The following is a 21,871-nucleotide window of genomic DNA, read 5'->3' on the forward strand; positions in this document are numbered from 1 at the left end:
CTTCAGTCGCACTTGAAGGAAGCGGCGGCCACTCGAAGACGACAAGACGCTGCCATCAAGTCAATGTCAATGTAAAACTTAAGAAGACGTTTAAGGAAGCAGCGGCCATGTCAAGACAGCAAAGTGATGCCTTAAATGCCTTGTAACGAAAAGCCTAGGACGGCTTCAGTCGCACTTGAAGGAAGCAGCTGCCACTCAAAGACGACAAGACGCTGCCATCAAGTCAATGTCAATGTAAAAGTAAAACTTAAGAAGACGTTGAAGGAAGCAGCGGTTACGTCAAGGCAGCAAAGTGATGCCTAAAATGCCTTGTAAACGAAAAACCTAAGAAGGCTTCAGTCGCACTTGAAGACGACCAAGTAATGACTTATTGAACCAAAGCTTTCAGCCGTGGTGAGATCCTATGACGAAAATATCCTGGAGAGAGATGTCTACAAGGTCAAGGCATCAGCTCCTGATGCCCAAGGAGAATTTATTTATTCATTCATGTATTTCAGACGTTTATCAGTAATAAAAAAAGTTTGTGTTAGTGTTAACAACAACAGCAGTCTTTTTCAGTGGGCAACAAAGTGGCCTGAAACCTCTTTAACACCTCCAGATCCTTCCCCCGAACATCAGCCGACCATGGATGGCTGAAGTTCGGGAGCTAGTCTTACCAGATTTAGGCTACGTCTACCTTTCTATGCGAATCAAATCGAATTTAAGTTACGTTTCAGTCAAATTTGACTGCTAACTACGTCCCCACCTACTCCCAAACACCAGAGTCGTATCCACCAAAGACGTACCAGCGAATCAAAGATGCTGAATATAGAACAACGGATTTCTAGGTGACTGCACAACTTACTGAACTTGATAGGGCAAGCTTCACAGGGTCCACCAAGATCACGATTCTGTGTCGAACATTCGTTGATTGGATTTCGCTTGGCTTTTCCGAAGAATTGCACTTCCTTAGATCAATGACCAAAGATGCTGAATATAGAATAACTAGGCGACCTCACATGTTAATACATTTAACAAGGAAACCGTCACTTTGAACAGAGATCACGATTCTTTGAAGAGCAATCGTTTCTTGGATTTCGCCTGACTTTTCCGAAGAAGTGGACTTCCTAAGATCAATGACCAAAAGATGCTGAACATAGAATAAACAGGCGACCTCACAACATTTAAACTTAACCAGGAAACTCTCACATTGAACAGAGATCACGATTCTTTGAAGAACAATCGTTTCCTGGATTTCGCCTGACTTTTCCAAAGAACTGCACTTCCTTAGATCAATGACCAAAAGATGCTGAACATAGAGTGACTAGGCGACCTCACAACCTAACGAGGAAAGCTTCACATTGAACCGAGATCACGATTCTTTGAAGAACAATCGTTTCTTGGATTTTGCCTGACTTTTCCAAAGCAGTACACTTCCTGAGATCGATGACCAAAGATGCTGAACATAGAATGACTAAGCGACCTCACAACTTTTAAACTTAACCAGGAAACCTTCACATTGAACCAAAATCACGATTCTTTGAAGAACAATCGTTTCTTGGATTTCGCCTGACAAAGTACACTTTCTTCAATGACCAAAGATGCTGAATATAGAAAACTAGGCGACCTCACGTTGTTACTAAACTTAACAATGTAACCTTCACATTGAACCGAGATCACGATTCTTTGAAGAACAATCGTTTCTTGGATTTCGCCTGACTTTTCCGAAGAAGTGGACTTCCTGAAATCAATGACCAAAGATGCTGAACATAGAATAACTAGGCGACCTTACATGTTACTTAACTTACGATCACGATTCTGTATCGAGCAATCGTTGGTTAGATTTCGCTTGACTCTTCCCAAAAAGTGCACTTCCTTAGATTAATACCCTGATAACTTCTTCAATACTGCTGATCCCCATTACCCCTTATGAAATTGTTGTGTACCAGTAGACGTATAGTATAACGTTTGACGTAGTCTCTCATATCATTGCATTTTGTTTTTTCATACATGTCATTTCTACTTGCAATTAGACCTCGCGCACGTATTTGTAATAAACTGTGTTATTACATGTACCCCATTTCCACACATGCCCATCAGTATCAGTACTAACTCTGTGCTGCGGCAATTTGACGACTGCTTTGTATATAAAGGCTCATCTTATTCGTTTGGTCACCGAAGAACGTTAATGGAGAAATCCAGGTAAACATCTAAGATTATTTAAACTCTACTACTGGATAAATTACGGGGATAGATTACTTCTGAACGTATCTTCGGTGTTACTAAAATGATTTTAAAAAGTTTAGTAGTTTTTTTAATAACGCTGAAGAAAAGTGAAAATGAGGACGGGACAAGGTGAAGGTGAAGAGGAGTGACGGATGTCAATCAATCACTCTGCCAGCACTCTCCAGTCAGTTCTGCTAGCTCCTAAACTGTCCAGCACGTTGGAAACTTGGTCCTCCCATCTGCTCCTGGGACGGCCTCTAGGGTGCCTCCAAGTTGGATCTGGAGCTGGAGTTTGATCACTTCCTGGGTGGGTGTGGATCTAGCTGGAGATGTGACCCAGGAGGTTTAGCTGGTGCTTGGTGATCCTCTGACTGATCGGGACCTGGTTTGTTGTGTGGCGTACTGCTTCGTTGGTGACATGGTCCTGCTAACGGATGCCTTCGATCTTTCTCAGTCACTGGGTGTCGAAGGAGTCCAGCTTCTGTTTGAGAGACCAGGTGAGAGTCCATACAGGACAGGAGTACTGAAAGGACCAGGGTGTTGTAGATCTTCAGTTTGACCGCTCTAGAGAGTTTCGATGACAAGAATCGTCCTGAAGTTTGAGTCTCCGTGATTCATGCAGTAGTAGAGTTTGAGTTGTCTTTGAAAAACAGGAAGCACTTTTTTCGCATAACGTGTCTCCAGGCCAATTTATTTTACTAATGGTGGATTACCGTCGTTATCTCTGAGGGCTTGTTAGGTTGTTTTTCTCCAATATCCTAGCCAATGACGTATTACTGAAGCATGACAAAGACCTATTTCAGGCTAGCGAGTAAGTTCGAGAGGACAATAACAAGGTTTAACACATTAGAAAGGGTTACCACAGCCGATAAGACTGGCAAATAAGCTTTACTTGAAATTGGCAATTTCAAATCTGTTACTGCATCTTCAGGCTAATACTAGTAACTACTCCTAAAACGGTTTTGCTTGTGCACAGGAGAATCAAATATAAAATAATTTTACGAAAAATGGAACGTTTATTGCAACACTCCCTGGCGTTTATGACACATCTTGTACATATCATGTAGTATTTCATGTTTTATATTTTATTGAAATTGCTGAAAGGAGTTGTAAGCAATACAGAGGCGAGCCTGGCAGTATTGCTGATATATATGGTAACGGTTGCCTAAATACTTAATGTAGTAGCTCAGGAGTTTTCAATATCTGGTCTAGTACAGAATTAGTTACAGGAAAACGGCTTGGCGTGTGTGAAAATTGCCTCTAAACGGTTGCCTATCACAGTCACTGCGTGATATTAACCGGTGTGTTACGATGCCTAAGGCAGTTATCCCGAATGAGAAATTCTCATTTGGGTGATAAAAAAAGAAGTGCGAGAAAATTTGATTGAACAAAAGATGTATCGATGATGCTACGTTTATCGCTTAACCAGTATCTTTTGCAAATACTGTCTTCATCTTTTACACAAAGCGTGCCAGACAATACATTCTACTTGTTGATTTTTTATCCCTTCCCCTTTTAAAAGATTAGATAAAGCTTCGTCGGCGCCGGCTTGGAGGGCCTCGGGACAAGATAAAGCGAGGTCTGGAAAGTTAGGTTTGACTTTAAAAAGTAACATCACATCATCACGGTATGTATTACAGACACGTATAACCCCACTTAAAAGCGGTCAAGGTTGCTTAAGCCCCAGTCACACATTCAGAACTTTTCTTCAACTACCAACCAACCATAACCAAATCCCCCGCGCCAATCCAGGTCTATCCGCCCCACAATATGAGATGGGAATTAGATGGAGTAAAACAACACGCCTTCAAATAGATTGCTTGCGATTGCATACATTAAGAAGTCACTGGTCACATCATCACGCAGGTATTACAGACACGTATAACCCCACATAAAAGCGGTCAAGGTTGCTTAAGCCCCAGTCACACATTCAGAACTTTTCTTCAACTACCAACCAACCATAACCAAATCCCCCGCGCCAATCCAGGTCTATCCGCCCCACAATATGAGATGGGAATTAGATGGAGTAAAACAACGCGCATCCAAATCAATTGCTTGCGATTGAAGTCAATGTTCCCATTAGGTCACACCGACTTAATTTTATGGAGGACATCCGCGCGCGCATGGATTTTTCGCCTGTCCTCAAAAAGAAAAACATCACGTCCTCCGAGGCTCAAGCCTGGCTCTAGGCCTGGGTAGTCCATGGTAGTTAGCGACAGTAGGGAGCCGGCGATAACTCTGGATCGAGGACGGCACCCAGGCTACCGAAGCTCCACGACTCAAGATCTCAGTACATACGTACAGTGCCGATCCATGAATTCCGCAAAAAGCCAGCATGTGCCGGCTTGTCGTATACGTCGCTACATGTATGTACTGCCGCAAATTCACAATACCAGCTTTGAATTGTAGTTTAGTAGTATATTTTGGCCGGAATTTTTTCTATTTTCCAGCGCGCACTAGTTTGGGGGTCTACAGAGAATGTTATCCATAAAATTAAGTAGGTCTAGCCTTAGGCCGCGGAGAGAGCTGATAGAGATCGCCAAGGTCGCGCCATGGGAGCGCGCAAGGAGCGCCGTCACCTCAGCGACTGTTTTGAACCGGCTCATACGAGTACCATCGCCGTGAAAGCGCCGAGGACTGCGATCCAACACTGAGCGCAGTGGGAGCGCGCTAGTCTCTACCAGACTAGATACACTGGCTATATATATAGGAGAATAATTGCCGGAATAGGGGGGTTTGGCCGCCTTGTAGGTTTGACTGGCCGCGCAAGGAAAGAAACTACCTCCCCACGGACGGACTCCCTTGGCCAATTTTTTTTTGCCAAATTCTGCGATCCATATTCCCGTAGAAAGGCCTGGTGGAGACTAAAGCCACGGTCACAACCCGCCGTAAGTGCTTTTTGTCCGTACGTTTTTTTGGGAGGCTACGTCTGCTACGTTTTTTTCTGAAAACGTGGGGAAGGAGTGGCATCGACGCACGTCACTCGCACGTCAATCGCACGATTGCGCAAGGTGTAAGAGTGTGGTCTGCACGCCACGTCTGGCCGTGAGCGGTTGCGTGTATCGTACGTTGCGCAAGTGGTAAGTGAGTTGTACGTGCTTATAACGTACGATCTATGTGCGATTTCAACTTTACCGTAAGGAGGCCGTACTCACACGTGCGTCTTTCGTACGGTACGTACGGGGCACGCGCGTCGCCCGTACTCGCAAGCACGGGTGGTGAATCCGCAGACCGCACGCAGAAAAAGTTTTACATGCATTGAAAGTTCTACGGCGTGTCTCCGTGCTCCCAAATCCGTAGGATTCCGTACGGAGGCGGTACTCACCACGCACGGATGCCCTGCATTTGCCAACGTTTTTGCACGTAGACAGCACGCAGAAGCACGTACGGCGGGTTGTGACCGAAGCTTAAGAGCGCACAGAGAAGGCACAACGGTCTCAGCAGTAATTTATGTTCCAAACATGGCGACCTTGGCGAGCTCTCGACGCTCTCTCCGCTCTCTGACCAATTTCAGTTCGCAGAGAGAGCGCCGTGCGAGCGCCGTCCTAGTGGATCTACGGGTATTATGGACATTTGCCAAATGGAATGCATACAGGCAGTTCAGTTGCTACAGATATAGAGTCATTTGCAGTCTATCATCTTAAAATCAGTAACTGTGAAAAGCCGTATTTGTAATTCCGCCCATAAGTGAATGAAAAACCACAGCAGCGGAATGAAATTACCTGGAGCGTAGCTCTTTCCGATGGCTCTGAAATTGTGGGGAGTGACACCAAATTTCAGGGCTCCTGCACAGAACACATTATTTGTGTGGTTATGAGGGCTTAGATGAGAATATTGCCCTGTGTTTACGGCATTACTGATCACAGTATGGAGTCGTTTGAGCCGTACACCAGGACTTTTTGACGAGCCATTCACTACTTCACATACATACAATGATACTGTTGTTGCACCTAAAACTGAAAGGTATCCAATGCAATTTCAGCTGCAAAATAGCTGCATTTTCCAAGCCAATTTTCTGGCCATTCTTTTAATGTAGTAAGTTGAATCAACCCAATCTTCTTCTTCTTCCTTTTAATGCCCACGATCATCAGACTAATCATTCTGGCATTGCCAATTCTTGGCAAGACTCCGGATTGTGGAATCTGTACCATCGCACACCGGGGCATGCCCGTACTCTTTTTCGAAAGGTGTGGTGGGATCTTTAACGTGCGTGGGGTGTCCAGTGATGTACCACTACACCGCACGACGCCACATACATACAATGATACTGTTGTTGCACCTGCAAAGTTTAAAGCATCAAATAGAATTTCAGGGTGGAAAAACACCTGCATTTTTCAAGTTCATTTCCTGGCAATTTTTTTAATGTAGTAAGTTGAATCAATCCTATTCCGTACCATACTAATATCTGTTACAAAAATTCAGTGTCACGGTAGTTTGTTTTGTATAGTAGGCTAGTTCTATCTATTTATGGGTGGTACCCAAAAATAAAGGGGTGCCTCGTGTACATTGTTTTGGAGATATTTCAGAAGCTTCAAGTATGAAATGATGATCAAATGTGATAAAAAATATCAGTAAATACCAATATATCAGACGGCTTTCCTCTTCCAAAATATTTTACTATATTTTATCTTATTTATTTTGCCGTCCTAAAATTCCCTTTAAGAAAAGAAAAAAAAACGCTAGGAAGACCGAACCGACTATTTATCATGGTCTGTATATCGTTGGAAACTTGTTTTCGTGAAAATTCTACTCCCTCTTTGCCTTCGGGCTGTTTATAAGATAATTCTAGATGGCAGGATAGCAGGGGGCTATTTTTCATTGAAGGCGGATCGCCCTATGGCCACCTGGGCGGCCAGATTGCATGGTAAAACGGTGTATAAATACTACGGCGTAAATTCCACTGCGATCCCCGGGTATCCCAGGTTACGTGGTGCCCGTGGGATAATGGTTTTCCCCGGCATAAAAGATGATGAAGTCCGGTCTATGACTGCCCGTCGTTTCACAGTGAAAGGCATGTCTTACTGTGTAAACCGCCTGTCAGTGGTGCAATCACTGCCCGGTACACGCGTACGGAGAGCATAATTTAGGCCATGTTGATATGATTCTATGGATGACATCCACGCTCGCATGAATTTTTCTCCGTTTCCTGAAAGGAAAGGTTTTCCACCATACTATAAATCGTACAAAGCAGCTGCAAAATGAGCAAATATATGCCGGAAATTACCAACAAAATGTACAATGGAAAATGCAAAATCAGTTCCAAATGAAAAGAAGAAAACGTGAAGAAATGAAAATGAAGAGCTTATTATTCGCCATACCATACGCTGTGTGTTTAGTCATTTGTTCAAACTTCATGACCACGTAGATTTGATAATGCAGGCAACTTTTTGTCAAACATTTTTAAAACATTTGTAACTAAGTAACGTTTGTCAAACATTTGTAACTATGTAACAACCTTTTGTGCACTATGCACCATGTAACATCTAGCGTCAGTGCACAGTAAACCAGTCAGAATTGCCCTGATAAAGATGACAGACGGCCATCGAAACTTCGGCTCGTGAAAAAAAATGTTTGAGGTCAAAGAACTTTGCTATTCATTTTTTAGATTTTTTTATTCGCACGCTCGCGTCAGTTTTGGGGTTCCCAGATGATGTCATCCATATAAGCAAATCAGCATGGCCTAATGTAAGCAACAGTTGATACCGCAGTAAAAGGTAATGTGAAAGGGGCTATTCAGGCTGAATAATTCCCCGTCGTGAGTCTCCCAAAACCTTAATAGAGCCTCAATTATCACCAAAACGTCAATTCGGGGGGGGGGTATATAAATGGGGAGCATTTCGCCGACGAATGGCCGGAAGATCACACGGTATGATTGGACGAACGAATCCGGATGTTTTAGAAACGGTTCACGGCACGGCATGTGAGGACTTTGTGCCCACAATTTCCGCGTAATCCATGGCGTCGATATCTGAATGCCTCCTTAGTCAAAGGCTTAGGTCACAGCAAGTAAATTTTATGGATCGTCTGGCGTGTGGCGTAGCGGCAGAGTGCTCGAACCAAGAAGTCCCGGGTTCGAGTCCTGACATGCCACCGATCTAGTGCCATTGGGAAAGGCACTTTACACGACTTTCCTCACCACAGGTGAAACTAAGTATTGTATTGTCCCCTGTGTTGGTGGCGGCATTAATATAAGTTGAAAAAAAAACATGCCGTCACCACGTCTTGTGACTACATGTTGGAATAAAAAAAAATTAATGCACGCTGGCGCAAACCCAAAAAAGTACTTACTATGGCCTTACTCAGTTGTTTATGGTATACCTTCAGAACTGTCCATGGCATGGCCAGCAGGCTTAGCTGTAGTATAAATAAACGGCACGCGTGCCCGTGTCTGAAACATACATTCTCCTGCCATTCACAAGACAGAGCATGTTGTTTGTAGTCTCCGCCAGACTAATTAAAAGAGCGTGGGCTGAGGCCAAATAATTTGCGAGGGTACGTTGATGTATATGAGACATCCAGGTAATGAGATACCCAAAAAACAACAACTGTTACTCAAGCAACTGACTAGATTTTGAAAACTGTCAGTCAAGATCCTACCAAATAAAAAGCAAAGTAGTTTGGCAACCTTAGAGTTCACTTTCCGGATAATTATCAGTATGTAAATATTACTCTCACCTTAGTCTACTTCCCTGGCCAATTAATCAATATTCACCCTATTTTTCATAGCTCATCTGGTAGAGTGCTCGCTGTGTAACCGGGAGGTCGTGAGTTCTAACCCCGGCCGGGTCATACCAAAGACTTTAAAAATGGTACACACTTCTTTCTCTGCTTAGCACTCAGCACATATGAGAAAGAGTGTGAGAAGGTCAAACACACAACACTACCAGCGGACCAGCCCCCTGCTGTAGTGTCCTGCACAACTGTGTGTCGCCCAAGGGCTACGTACGGAAATGGAGATGGGCACCACCCTACGCTCTGCATAAGGACACGGGAAACCTTTCTTCCTGTCTTTCTATGTTCGCCGAATTTTACTATCCATATAACCATTTAGAAAGGCCTGGCGGATGCTATGTTCTTTGATGGGAGAAGACATCTGTTCTGGTATCCAATATTAAGCACTTGGATGTAAAGACGACTTCAATGATATATAGTTATTTAAAGGTACTATTGAACTGCCATGCACAGATGTAGTACGGTCCTTATGTATTGTGAAATTCTATGCAATAATTTTCCATACTGCACCGGTACTAACGACCTATTCTAACCATACGCCATATGCCACCGACTTGGAAAAAACTAGTCTCTACCAGACTAACTACGCTGGCTATATATATAGGAGAATATTTGCCAGGGGAGTTTGGCCGCCTTGTAGGTTTGAATGGCCGCGGAGGGAAAGAAACTACCTCCCCGCGGCCGGACTCCCTTGGCCAATTTTACTCTCTTTTTTGCCGAATTCTACGATCCATATTCCCGTAGAAAGGCCTGGTGGAGGCTAGGAAAAAACAGCTTGGATGCCAGATCCCGGATCGACAAAATACTCCATTTGGCTGGGGGAAAACCACAAGAAGATCCGATCCCAGAATTTGCACCTGGTGGTCTAACTAGAATGTAAAAATTTCAGAGCCGAGGAGCTAGCCTGTCAGAAAAATCATAAAATCTTTGTTGTAGTACTTGTTTAAAATTTTAATGCTCCCATTTTAGATTCAAGCTCAGAAGAGGAGCTGTAAGACCTGCAAATAGGTTTTGTTTCATATGGTCCCCCCCCCCCCCCCCCAAAAAAAAAAACTTGTGCACCTAATGTTTTTACGTTGGGTGCACCAGTGCACCTAGTCCCAAAAATGGATTTCGAGCCATGGAAAAAATGTAACATAGAAATGTAATTCTCCGTGACCAGCGCGCCTACCTTGAATGAAGTTGTTGAAGCGGCACATGAAGTCCCCGAAGATCCAGTTGGGTATCATGCTCTGGACCAGATGGATCCACATGCAGAACAGGGCTATGAGCAGGTCTGCTATGGCCAGGTTCATGATGTAGAAGTTGGTGGGCGTCCACATGGTCTTGTTGAGAGACACGATGAGGATGACGATGGGGTTGCCGACGAGAGCCATCAGTAACAGCAGGGAGTACACCACGATCTTTATCGTCACTTCTGCGGTGTCAGGATGCTCGTACCCCGGGTAGGGGTAGTACCGGGGAGTCGGTGCGGTCCCGTAGCCGAAGGTTGAGTTTTCCTCCCACGGCGGAGACCCTGTGACGGTCATGTTGGGGTACAGCGACACCCAGGTCGAGAAGTTCAGGTAGGGGCTGATGGTTGACATCAGCATCTTGCCACCGCGAGGTTTCGGCGAGGCTACGGCGGCAACGAACAGTTACAACCGGCTAGTAGAAACCAGCAGTCCTAACGTAAAGAACCGGCAGTATATATATCTACAACATTCATAAAATGTACACTAGTACTGCGGTGTGGATTGAGAAAAATGACAGCCCCACATACAGGAAATTGGACGGTAGGATTGAGAGGAATTTGACCGGACGGAGCGCAAGGATTGTGATGGAAAGAGCGATTGTCCCGACTGCTCCTGTCGACAACCCTTAACTCTGACTGGCAGCGCAAGCCTGGCGTACGTACCGCCTTCTCCTAAAGACGTTAGCGGCAAAAGGTACTCAGTTATTCATTCACGTCACCATGGATATGTACGTATACGCCTGGTGTTTGAAGTCGGTCGTCCATTGTATATATGAATAATTAGGCCATGTTGATTGGATTACATGGATGACATCCACTGGGAACCACAAAACTGATGCGAGCGTGCAAATAAAAAAGAAGTTGACAAAAAAGTCGCCTTCATTATGAAATCTACATGGTCATGGAGGTTGAACAAATGACTAAACACACAGAGTATGATATGGCGAATAATAGACTCTCCATTTTCATTTCTTCACATTTCCTTTTTTTCACCTTCAGGATTGGTTTTGGCAGTGTACGATCCAGTAATTTTTTTTATTTATGGCATAAAATTGCTCATTTTTCAACTGTATTTACGTACGATTTACAGTATGTTCGAAATTGTTGGCAGTCTACGACATCAGTATCGTTTTACATTACTCCATTTTTTTTTAATTTATGGCATGTAATTGCTCATTTTTCAATTGCTTTGTACGATTTACAGTATGGTCGAAAACCTTTTTTCTGGAAACGGACGAAAATTCATGCGTGCGTGGATGTCATCCATATAATCAAATCAACATGGCCTTACCAGAGCCCGCAAATTAGTCTTTATGCTGACGATAGGACCATTCACGTATTGACGTAAACTATTCACAATGCTAACAGATTGTCTCAAACGTCGAATGCTTTTGTGAACGCACGTATTATATAAATCGCGAAGTTAATGGACCATTTGGTAATCATACGTCTGTGTTATACATTAAACAAATGAGACACCCAGTGCGGTAAAGCACATGTCCTTTTGAAAATAACGGTAATGCCCCGGGCCAAGTCACGAATCACACGTGCGTAGTATTATCGTAAATCAATGATTTGTTTGAAAGGTCCCCGAAGGTTGCTAGTAGAAGTTTGAAAATTACGAGCGGAAGAGATGAGCAAGGAAGGTCATGGTTTTTGAGGTATAGTGGGACAGTAAAGTAATATAAGACGCTTCTCACGGGGAAGAAGTACATATGTAAGACTTTAATTAACAAGAGTTCGGAGATCTCAGACCTCCATGAAATCATAATGGTTACATCTTTCACATCTTTTTAGGAGGGGTTGAAAATCTCTCATGCACGATACCCATGTTTTTTGATGTAATTTTTATTTTATGTCTAGTGGTGACGTGAATATAATAAGCATATTGCTTGAGTGCGTCACTACTATGTATTGTATTTGTTGCATGTTTAGATTTTTAAAAAATCTCTCATAAAATTAGGGCTTCTAGACAACTACGTGACAACTACATGATTCGTTTTCAATCTCCTTTTGCAACCCCTTTCTTTAAAATTCAAGGGGAAATACCAGCTGTCAAGGAGGTCATGTAACTAAAAACAGCGAGCGCTACTACATGTAGAGGTCATTCATGACTTACTCCGTCTACGACAGACTGAACCCAATTATATCCATAACAAAGAGAGATAGGGAGAGATAGATAGATAGAAAAATATATGTAAAGATACGGCCATTCTTGCCAGACCTAGAGGTAGACCAAGATTAGAGACCATGGCAGCTGAGTGCAGACCTAAAGTACAGTGGGTCGCGCCCTAGCCACAACTTGACAGAGAGCGCAGGACAGAAATGACTGGGAAACAGCTTGGCGAGGCGCCACACAAGCGATGATGAGTGAGTGAGTCGATTTTCCACTTGTGTAGGTGAAGGCCGTCACCTTGATCACACGTAAAGGTAAAGGCTGAAGACGTGGATGCCCGACACATCTTCTCATGCTTCGGTCCCAATTGAAAAAGGGGCCCTGCCGGGTAGTCCCCGGGCTGTTTTTGGGCACTTTCGGGCGTGACCCCTACGTGGCCTCGCGGGACACCCTGCGGCTACCGGGCTATTTTTGGGCCCGTCCGGGACCCGAGAAAAATTTAATTCTGACTTAAATTCTACCCCAGCCCCACTGACAAAAGGACGCCGTGACCTCACCGTGAGAACACCGACAGGTACCCCTCCGGTTGCCGGCAGTCCGACCGAGGCAGGCGGGGCTACATCCCCGACGGGCACCGGCGCAATTGGGACTGAAGCTTTAATTAGTAAACTATTACAGCCATATACAACAGTTTGATATACCCCTACCTAATATACGGGAATATTGTCTAGGGATATGGGCCTATAAAACAACCCTGCAGCCCCTAGTATTACTCAAAAAAAGATGTGTTCGTTCAGCCACTGGCTCCAGTTTTCATGCAACTTCCGCCCCTCTTTTTACAAAGCTTAGGATTTTGAATATTCATGATATAAATATATTTGTATTATTTATCAATTATAATGTATAATGTATCATTCAATTTTTGTTGTCGGGGGAAGTCACGGACTGGCCATAACGGCCCTTTATCTTCCTCCCGCATATCTCTTTTGTTTATGATTATGTTAATTGTATTTCTCTGATTATATGCAAATAAACAAACAAACAAACAAACACAATACTCCCTTCTGCTGGAGGAACCCACTAGCCCCAACCCCAAAATTGGGGTCGTGTGACGTAGCGGCAGAGTGCGCGACTCGGAACTAAGAGTCCCGGGTTCGAGTCCTGACATGCCACCGATCTTGTGCGCTTGGGAAAGGCACTTTACACGACTTTCCTCACTTAGCTCAGGTGTAAATGAGTATTGTCCTGTCATGTAATTTTCCCTAGTGTTGGTGGCGGCATTAATATAAGTTGAAAAACTTGAGTGTGTCGTCACCACGTCTGGTGATTACATGTTGGAATTTAAAAAAAATACAACCTGGGGGTCTAATCTATCTCTCGAGCTTAGAGTCTGATGAGGGCGTGTCTATGGTAAAATTTTCGCAGTGGAAAAGCTAGCCTGTAGACCGCCCCTGGCAACAGGGTTAAGGTTGGGTCAAGCAATTCTCCCAAATTGGGACCAAGCCGTGTGCAGCGCACCAGATCACAGTACTTACGTCCCTTCATGATGGCCATTAGCTATACACTCTGCGTCTTGATTCAATTTTCAGCCGCTGGCTGTTTTGGTCATTTCGTGGGGCAGATAGCCATAAGCCCCAACAGAATGGCCAGCAAGGTAATTACGATTCTAACTAGACCCCCAGGAGACGGAGTGCATTTTTATGGTCAACCTTCCTCTCCAACTGCCATGATCCTTTTTTTTTATTTTAGTGACCAAACCGTAATTTCAACGATAGCCTTCAGCGGGAGAAGTATGTTTTACGATTAATGAGGCTGCATCATAATATCCTTTGCAAAGAAGATTATGTTTTTGGTGGCGTTTGTATGTGTGTGATTTAGCACAATAACTCAAGAAGCTATGGATGGATTGTCATGAAACTTTGTAGGTGGGTAGGTCTGGATAGAGACCTCCAAATGGTTAGATTGTGCGAGCACTCTGGCAGATTTTTCTTGTATTCTTGTATTTTTGACGAGCGGCAAATGTAGACAATGGTGCATATTAACTTCCTATACTCAACGATTCTGTACTGTTATGATAACAAAGATTTTTGAACAAGTTAATATTGAAATACAGTTTTTATTTTAGTGACCAAACCGTAACTTCAACGATAACCTTCATCGTGAGAAGTGTGTTTTACGATAAATGAGGCAATGTGATTACATCATATTTAATATCCTTTGCAAAGAAGGTTATGTTTTTGGTAGCGTTTGTATGTGTGTGGTTTGCACGAAAACGTAAGAAGAAATGGATGGATTGTCATGAAACTTTGTAGGTGGGCAGGTCTGTATATTGACCTCCAAATGGTTAGATTGTGCGAGCACTCTAGCAGATTTTTTTCTTGTATTCTTGTATTTTTTACGAGCGGCAAATATATACAATGGTGTGTATTAAGGTCCTGTACTCTACAATTCTGTACTGTTATGATAACAAAGATTTTTGAGCAAGTTAATATTGAAATACATTTTTTATTTTAGTGACCAAACCGTAACTTCAACGACAGCCTTCATCGTGAGAAGTATGTTTTACGATAAATGAGGCAATGTGATTGCATCATAACATCCTTTGCAAAGAAGGTTTTATTTTTGGTAGCGTTTGTATGTGTGTGATTTACCACGATAACTCAAGAAGCTATGGATGGATTGTCATGAAACTTTGTAGGTGGGTAGGTCTGGGTAAAGACCTCCAAATGGTTAGATTGTGCGAGCGCTCTAGCAGATTTTTCTTGTATTTTTTACGAGCGGCAAATATAGGCAATGGTGTATATTAACTTCCTGTACTCTACTATTCCGTACCGTTATGATAACAAAGATTTTTGAGCAAGTTAATATTGAAATACAATTTTTATTTTAGTGACCAAACCGTAACTTCAACGATAACCTTCATCGTGTGAAGTATGTTTTACGATAAATGAGGCTGCATCATAATATCCTTTGCAAAGAAGATTATGTTTTTGGTAGCGTTTGGATGTGTGTGGTTTAGCACGATAACTCAAGAAGCTATGGATGGATTGTCATGAACCTTGGAGGTGGCTAAGTCTGGATATTGACCTCCAAATGGTTAGATTGTGCGAGCGCTCTAGCAGGTTTTTTTTGTATTTTTGTATTTTTTTTATACGAGCGGCAAATATAGACAATGCTGCATATCAACTTCTCGTACTCTACGATTCCATACTGGAATCGTAGAGTACAAGAAGTTGATATGCAGCATTTGCAGTTATGATACTGTTATGATAACAAAGATTTTTGAGCAAGTTAATATCAAAATACAATTTTATACCTGGTAGTAAATGATATACGTTCTTTTTCCTTGTAATAATTGGACGGATATAACAGTAACCGCATCCGATAAAAGAGGATGGCACCCTAGTGGGTGGAGCTAGGCCATAAACTGAATGTTGTCATAAAAATATTAACAGCTTCATCCTGAGGGAGGTGGTAAAAAGAGTACTTGCTCTTTAAGATCATGTTGATTTTATTATACGGATGACATCCGCGCGCGCATGAATTTTCGTCTGTAAAACCATTTCGATTTTTAAGTCCTACAAAGCAGATGAAACACGAGCAAATATATGCCGTAAATTGCAAACCAAAAATATTGAAAACGATACTAATGTTGTGGAATTCCAAAATCAACTCCAAAGGGAAGAAAAAGGAAAACGCGAAGAAATGAAAACATGGGCAAAATATGTTTTCCTTTTACGAAGATAAACATGAAGTGTCTATTATTTGCCATATACCATGCTCCGTGTGTTTACTCGTTCGTTTAACATTCATAATCACGTAGATTTCATAATGAAGGCATTTTTTTTATTCGCACGCTCGCATCAGTTTTGGGGTTCCCAAAGGATGTCATCCATATAATGAATATAATCAAATTAACATGGCCATAGTTGGATTAAAAATAGTCTAATGTCGGAAATGTGTTGTCATGAACATTGTGGTCAGTGCATCACACTGATGGCTGATGGAGTGTACATCTTTGAATGGTCTTTTTAACAGGGATTTACACAAAATACCAGTATGTTAGCAAACATGGCTGACATTCATGCTTGCAGCTTTTAAACGCACTTGTGTCATATTTTGGCACCTAAATTTCCAGAACGACACTCGACACTTATGTGCATTGGAGTAGAGTTGATTCAACTTAATTTAAAGAAATGGCAAGAAAGTTTATTTTTTGTATCGTCCTAACGTTACACAATGCAGCTTTGAAGACTGTAGGAGAAGCATATGGTAGAGCGTTCCTGTATACTTGTATGTCAATAACGAAAAGGCCAGGAACTATGCTACAAATATGTATGTTAGGAGCTATGTTTTCCCAGAGGAGTTTCCAAACCTTTCTTCGAGTGCTCTTTCGGTGATCTTTCCTATATCCTTGTCTGTGTTATATAGAGTTTGAGACCGAGAATAAATGGATGTCGTATTAATCAGTCTTCTGGAGTCTCTTTCAGACCTATAAGGTCACAGCGAGTAAAGTTTATGGATGACATCCTCCACAGACTCCAAATCCAATGCGAGCGGGCGAAAAAAAACAAGGCGGGCCGAAAAAAACAAGGTTCCTACAATTTAAAATTTTGACTCAATCATTGTATCAAATGGTTTTGATTCAGTAGGAATATCACATATACACAGCCAGCATCACATATCACTGCATCAAAGAAAGAAACAAAACATTAAATCAGAGCATTTTCTTGTGTCCTCTCTTCATAGTTATCTGCCATCCACCTTCCGGCTTGACAACAGACGTCCGTGCCCATTTTCTGCATATTGACCACTGTCAGAAGGCAACAAAATTTATTTTTTTTTTCAAAATCAGGCGAAAATAAATGCGCGCGCTAATGTCATCCATAAAAATTACTTGCTGTGGCCTAATGCGGCTTTAAAGACTGTAGGAGAAGCATACATGTATGATAGAGCGTTCCTGTAAGCCAATAACGAAAAGGCCAGGAACTATGCTACAAATATATACGGTTGACGCTATGTTTTCCCATAGGACTTTCCAAACCTTTCTTCGGGTGATCTTTCGGTGATCTTTCCTATATCCTTGTCTGTGTTATATAGAGTTTGAGACCGAGAATAAATAAATGTCGTATAAATCAGTCTTCTGGATTCTCTTTCAGACCTATAACTCCCTAAGGTGGGCAAAGAAAATTATTCAGTCAGAACATGTGAACCAGTCAGAATTTCCCTGAGGAAGGTGACAGACGGTCCTATATCCGTGTCTGTGTTATATAGAGTTTGAGACCAAGAATAAATAAATAATAGTAAATTAGTCTTCTGGATTCTCTTTCAGACCTATAACTCCCTAAGGTGGGGAAGGAAAAATGGTCAAAGTCACACTAATCTACAATATATGTGACTAATGTCTGTTGCAGCAAGGAGACACGAACTATTACATGTCTCCATTCACTTTATCTATTTTTTCCACAAGGATGTGTACTGTACTGTATTTCACTAACAGGTACATGTATTTTGAGGTTGGGCCATGTTGATTTGATTATATGGATGACATCCTCCGGGAACCCCAAAACTGATGCGAGCGTGCAAAGTTTGGGAAAAATTATGACATCTACGTGGTAATGAAGGTCGAACAAATGACTAAACACACAGAGTCTAGTATGGTGAATAATAGACCTTTCATTTTCATTTTGTCACATTTTCTTCTTTACCCTTGGAATTGATTTTGGCATTTCACGACATTAGTATCTTTTTCCAATTTTGTTTTTGCAACAAAAGGCATATATTTGCTCATTTTTTAGCTGCTTTGTACGATTTACAGTACGTATGGTCCAAATTTTGCAGCCTGGCTATCAAACAAAATACTCTTGGTCCTTAAACTTCACATGAGCCGATTTTAAGTTTTGCATAGCCCCGATGTCCTCAAGTTCGTGTCATCTAAGGACACACCACGTCTCACAGCGATAACCGTCTTCAAGTCTCAGGGAATTAGCCTTTCTCAAGCTTTTATTCAGGATGATCCCCCACCGGTTTCATTTTCCAGGCAGTTGAATACCAAAACTATCATAGCATGCTGCTTTGAATTATAATCAAATCCATTTGCAGATTATCAAGTATGTCTTAGTCCCAGATGACATTATAAACCTATTTTCAAGTCATAGTGTCGTTTCGGTATTCAATATCTGGTTCTGTAAAGATTTTAAACCTTATTTTGTTACCATCGTCACTCTCGGTACTTTATTTGTCATTTCCCTCATTATAGCACCGAAAGAGATAGGTTATTTGAAATTGTCACCAAAATGTTCCCTAGCTTTATTCACCTTCCCAGCCTACAAAAAACCGCATTTCTATGAACACCTCTCAATTCATAAAATCTCACAAAATGTCGGCCATTTCATACTTCACTGCACTCGGAAAAGAAATCAAACCCAACAATAACTACAAAATTAATGTATATCTTAAGTAGCATTAGCATTTACTTATTATCATTTTGGGCATGGATTTGCAATAAACTTTCATTGTCAATAATGCATCGTTTCACTTAAAACTTCTGAGTGGTGGAACTAGTTGGGTGAGTTCTGCAGAGCAATGACCATGAAAATATCTGTAAAAGAGGGATAGAGAGGCAACATTTCGTCTATGGGAAAAGGGGTCTAACTTGGAGGCCAGAGGATAGCCTATGGCCACGCAAATTGAGTAACGTTTGAGTAACGTTTGTGTTGGCACACCAGTACATGTAGCGCTATAGATTCAACTTTCAACGAAGGTAAGTAATATATACAACTTCTTCAGTATGTGCAAAATGCAAAACATAAGTACAATATACTTATAAAGAACGATGACAATTCAAATGTGGGTTTTATTGGCGTTCCCGCTGATATTAGCTGAAGAATATTCCTGGTACAGGTCATTAAGCCGGAGGCGATTTCGTTTTTACCTAGTCTATGAATGTTGATATCATGTCCAGAGGGGCACTTCTTCTTTCAGCTTTTAAAACTGAACAGATACATGGACAGAGAGAGTGAGAAAAAAGAGAGAAGGATAGATAGATAGAAGATGCATAGAGATAGAGAGAGAGGGAGATAGATAGATAGATAGATAGATAGATAGATAGATAGATAGATAGATAGAGAGAGAGAGAGAGAGAGAGAGAAGCAAAGCAAAAACAATACCTCTTTTTAACGGCCATTTTTACCAGACCTAGAGGTGGACCGAGATTTGAGTCCAGATTTGAGGTCAGGTCTAAAAAGTACTGTGGGTCGCGCCCTAGCCACAACCTGACAGTCAGCGCAGGACAGAAATAACTGCATGGAAGATGACTTCGCGAAGGGCCACACTACCATGAACAGGCGATGATGAGTGAGTGAGTCGTTTTTACACTTGTGTAGGTGAAGGCCGTCACCTTGATCACACGTAAGGGTAAAGGCTGAAGACGCCAGACCCCGGGTCAACTGGGGGTGTAACAACGAGTATATACGCGCCAATAACTGCCCAGTCCAATGGATCTTGGAGCTTTATAAATGTTCATGTCATGTCCAGAGGGGCACTTCTTCGTACAGCTTTGAAAACTAAGAGGCGTCTTCCAGCGGTTTAGCCTGAGGCACTGACACTTGAGGGGGTTCGCTGCACGCTTGGTCTTATGCAATGTCAGGACTCTAAATACTTTTTTCTCATCCATGAATAGTTTCATCAGGTTGATAAGTCACTGAGTAAAGCTTCGGTCCCAATTGGAAAAAGGGGCCCTGCCGGGTAGTTCCCGGGCTAATTTTTGGCACTTTCGGGCGTGACCACTACGTGGCCCCGCGGGATACCGTGCGGCTACCAGGCTATTTTTGGGCCCGGCGGGGACCGGAGAAGAATTTAATTCTGACTTAAATTCTACCTGTGTCCCGCCGACAAAAAGACGTCGTGACCTCACCATGAGAACACCGACAGGTACCCCTCCGGTTGCCGGCAGTCCACCGGGACTAATTTTCTTACGTCACAGACCAGATGCACAGAATAAAGGTGTGTACTTCGTAACACCTGGTCAAATGTGTGACGTCACAGATCAGGTGATTACAACAAAGGCGTGAACTCTATATTACTTGGGTCACTACAAGACATCGTCAGAGCATCTGCCGGATACCTGCCGGGATCCTACCAATGAGGGTGAAAAAAGTTACAACAAAATGCCACTGAAGGAACTTTTAATTGTGACCACGACAGACGGTTCCCGCTCTCCCGACTCCTGAGCCCGACCGGGGCCGGCCGGGGCTACATCCCCGACGGGTACCGGCGCAATGGGACCGAAGCTTAAAGAGGCTCTTTTTACACAACCAAGTCTTTTATTCAGTCAGAACCTGTGACCCAGTCAGAATTGCCCTGTGGAAGGTGACAGAAGGTCGCCGAAACGTCAGCAGAATAAGTATCTTTACTCAATACTTTTTTCTGCAAAGTGGGTAACAATAAAAATTGCCTGCACCAGACACATTTTAACTGCGACACTCAGATTTTGAGAAGTATATATCATACTAAAACTGTTCAGCAACCATTTCTTTCTTTTATACTTCATAAGTGGTAACAGTCAATGCAGCAAATAAAAATCCACACACGCCTCCAAAATAATGATTTTTCCCGCCTACGACACTGTACTCAAACATATCCATTACAACCTGACCTAAGGGCAATGCGGAAACACAAACACACGGACACAGAGAGAGTGAAAGGGAAGGGGAGAGGGGGAGGAGAGGGAGAGAGAGGGAGAGAGAAAGAGAGGGAGAGAGAGAAAGAGAGGGAGAAGGAGTGAGAGAGAGAGAGAGAAGCAAAGCAAAAACAATACCTCTAGTTTTAACAGCCATTTTTTACCAGGCCTAGAGATACACCGGCTGAGTGCAGACCTTAAGTACGGTGGGTCGTGCCCTAGCCACAACTTGGCAGAGAGCACAGGACAGAAATAAATGGGAGACAACTTGGCGAAGCGCCACACTACCATGAACAACACCATACATTTTGTAGATGCCCTACCATGTACAATATAGAATCTCTTTTATTGTCGAGTGTAATTGGCAATTGGGCACAATTTAAGATTTCCTTCCCTCAAATGTTGCCAACAATAGTTAAGTGATGACGACTTGGTGAGTCGTTTTTCCACTTGTGTCGGTGAAGGCCGTCACTCTGATCACACGTAAAGGTAAAGGTAAAGGCTGAAGACGTGCAGCATCAGCCTGGATGCCAGACCCCGGCTCGACACAATACACCCTTCCATTGGGGGTGTTACAACGAGTATATACGCGCCAATAACTGCCCAGCCCAATGGGTCCTGGACCTTATGAAACAAGTTTAAATCAGTCACCACAATTGTACTTTACCTGTTCTGTGTACTACACTGTATGTATCTTTGCAATGTTGTGAATAAAAGAATTTAAAAAAAAAAGAAGTTTAAACTGTAATTTCAAACACAAGAAATTGGACTCATCCAAATTTTCGACTGTACAATCCTGTCTTTGTCAAGGAATGAGCAAATCTGGACCTTTTTAAATGTTGATATCACGTCCAGAGGGGCACTTCTTCGTACAGCTTTGAAAACTAAGAGGCGTCTTCGAGCG

At 42.6% G+C, this 21,871-nt stretch overlaps 1 protein-coding gene across 1 annotated transcript in view; it reads right to left on the reverse strand.

The window, feature by feature from the left end:
• LOC109485390 (neuropeptide FF receptor 2-like) overlaps positions 1 to 10,645 on the reverse strand; it is a 51,054-nt gene extending 40,409 nt beyond the window's left edge. The window contains exon 1 of the mRNA XM_019788952.1: positions 10,109 to 10,645. Coding sequence (XP_019644511.1) covers positions 10,109 to 10,529 — 421 coding nt within the window. The 5' untranslated portion in view covers positions 10,530 to 10,645. The remainder of the gene's footprint in view (positions 1 to 10,108) is intronic.
• Between the last annotated feature and the right edge of the window lie 11,226 nt (positions 10,646 to 21,871).

This window comes from Branchiostoma belcheri, unplaced genomic scaffold (assembly GCF_001625305.1).
Source record: "Branchiostoma belcheri isolate BF01 breed outbred unplaced genomic scaffold, Haploidv18h27 scaffold75, whole genome shotgun sequence".
Lineage (NCBI taxonomy): Eukaryota > Metazoa > Chordata > Leptocardii > Amphioxiformes > Branchiostomatidae > Branchiostoma > Branchiostoma belcheri.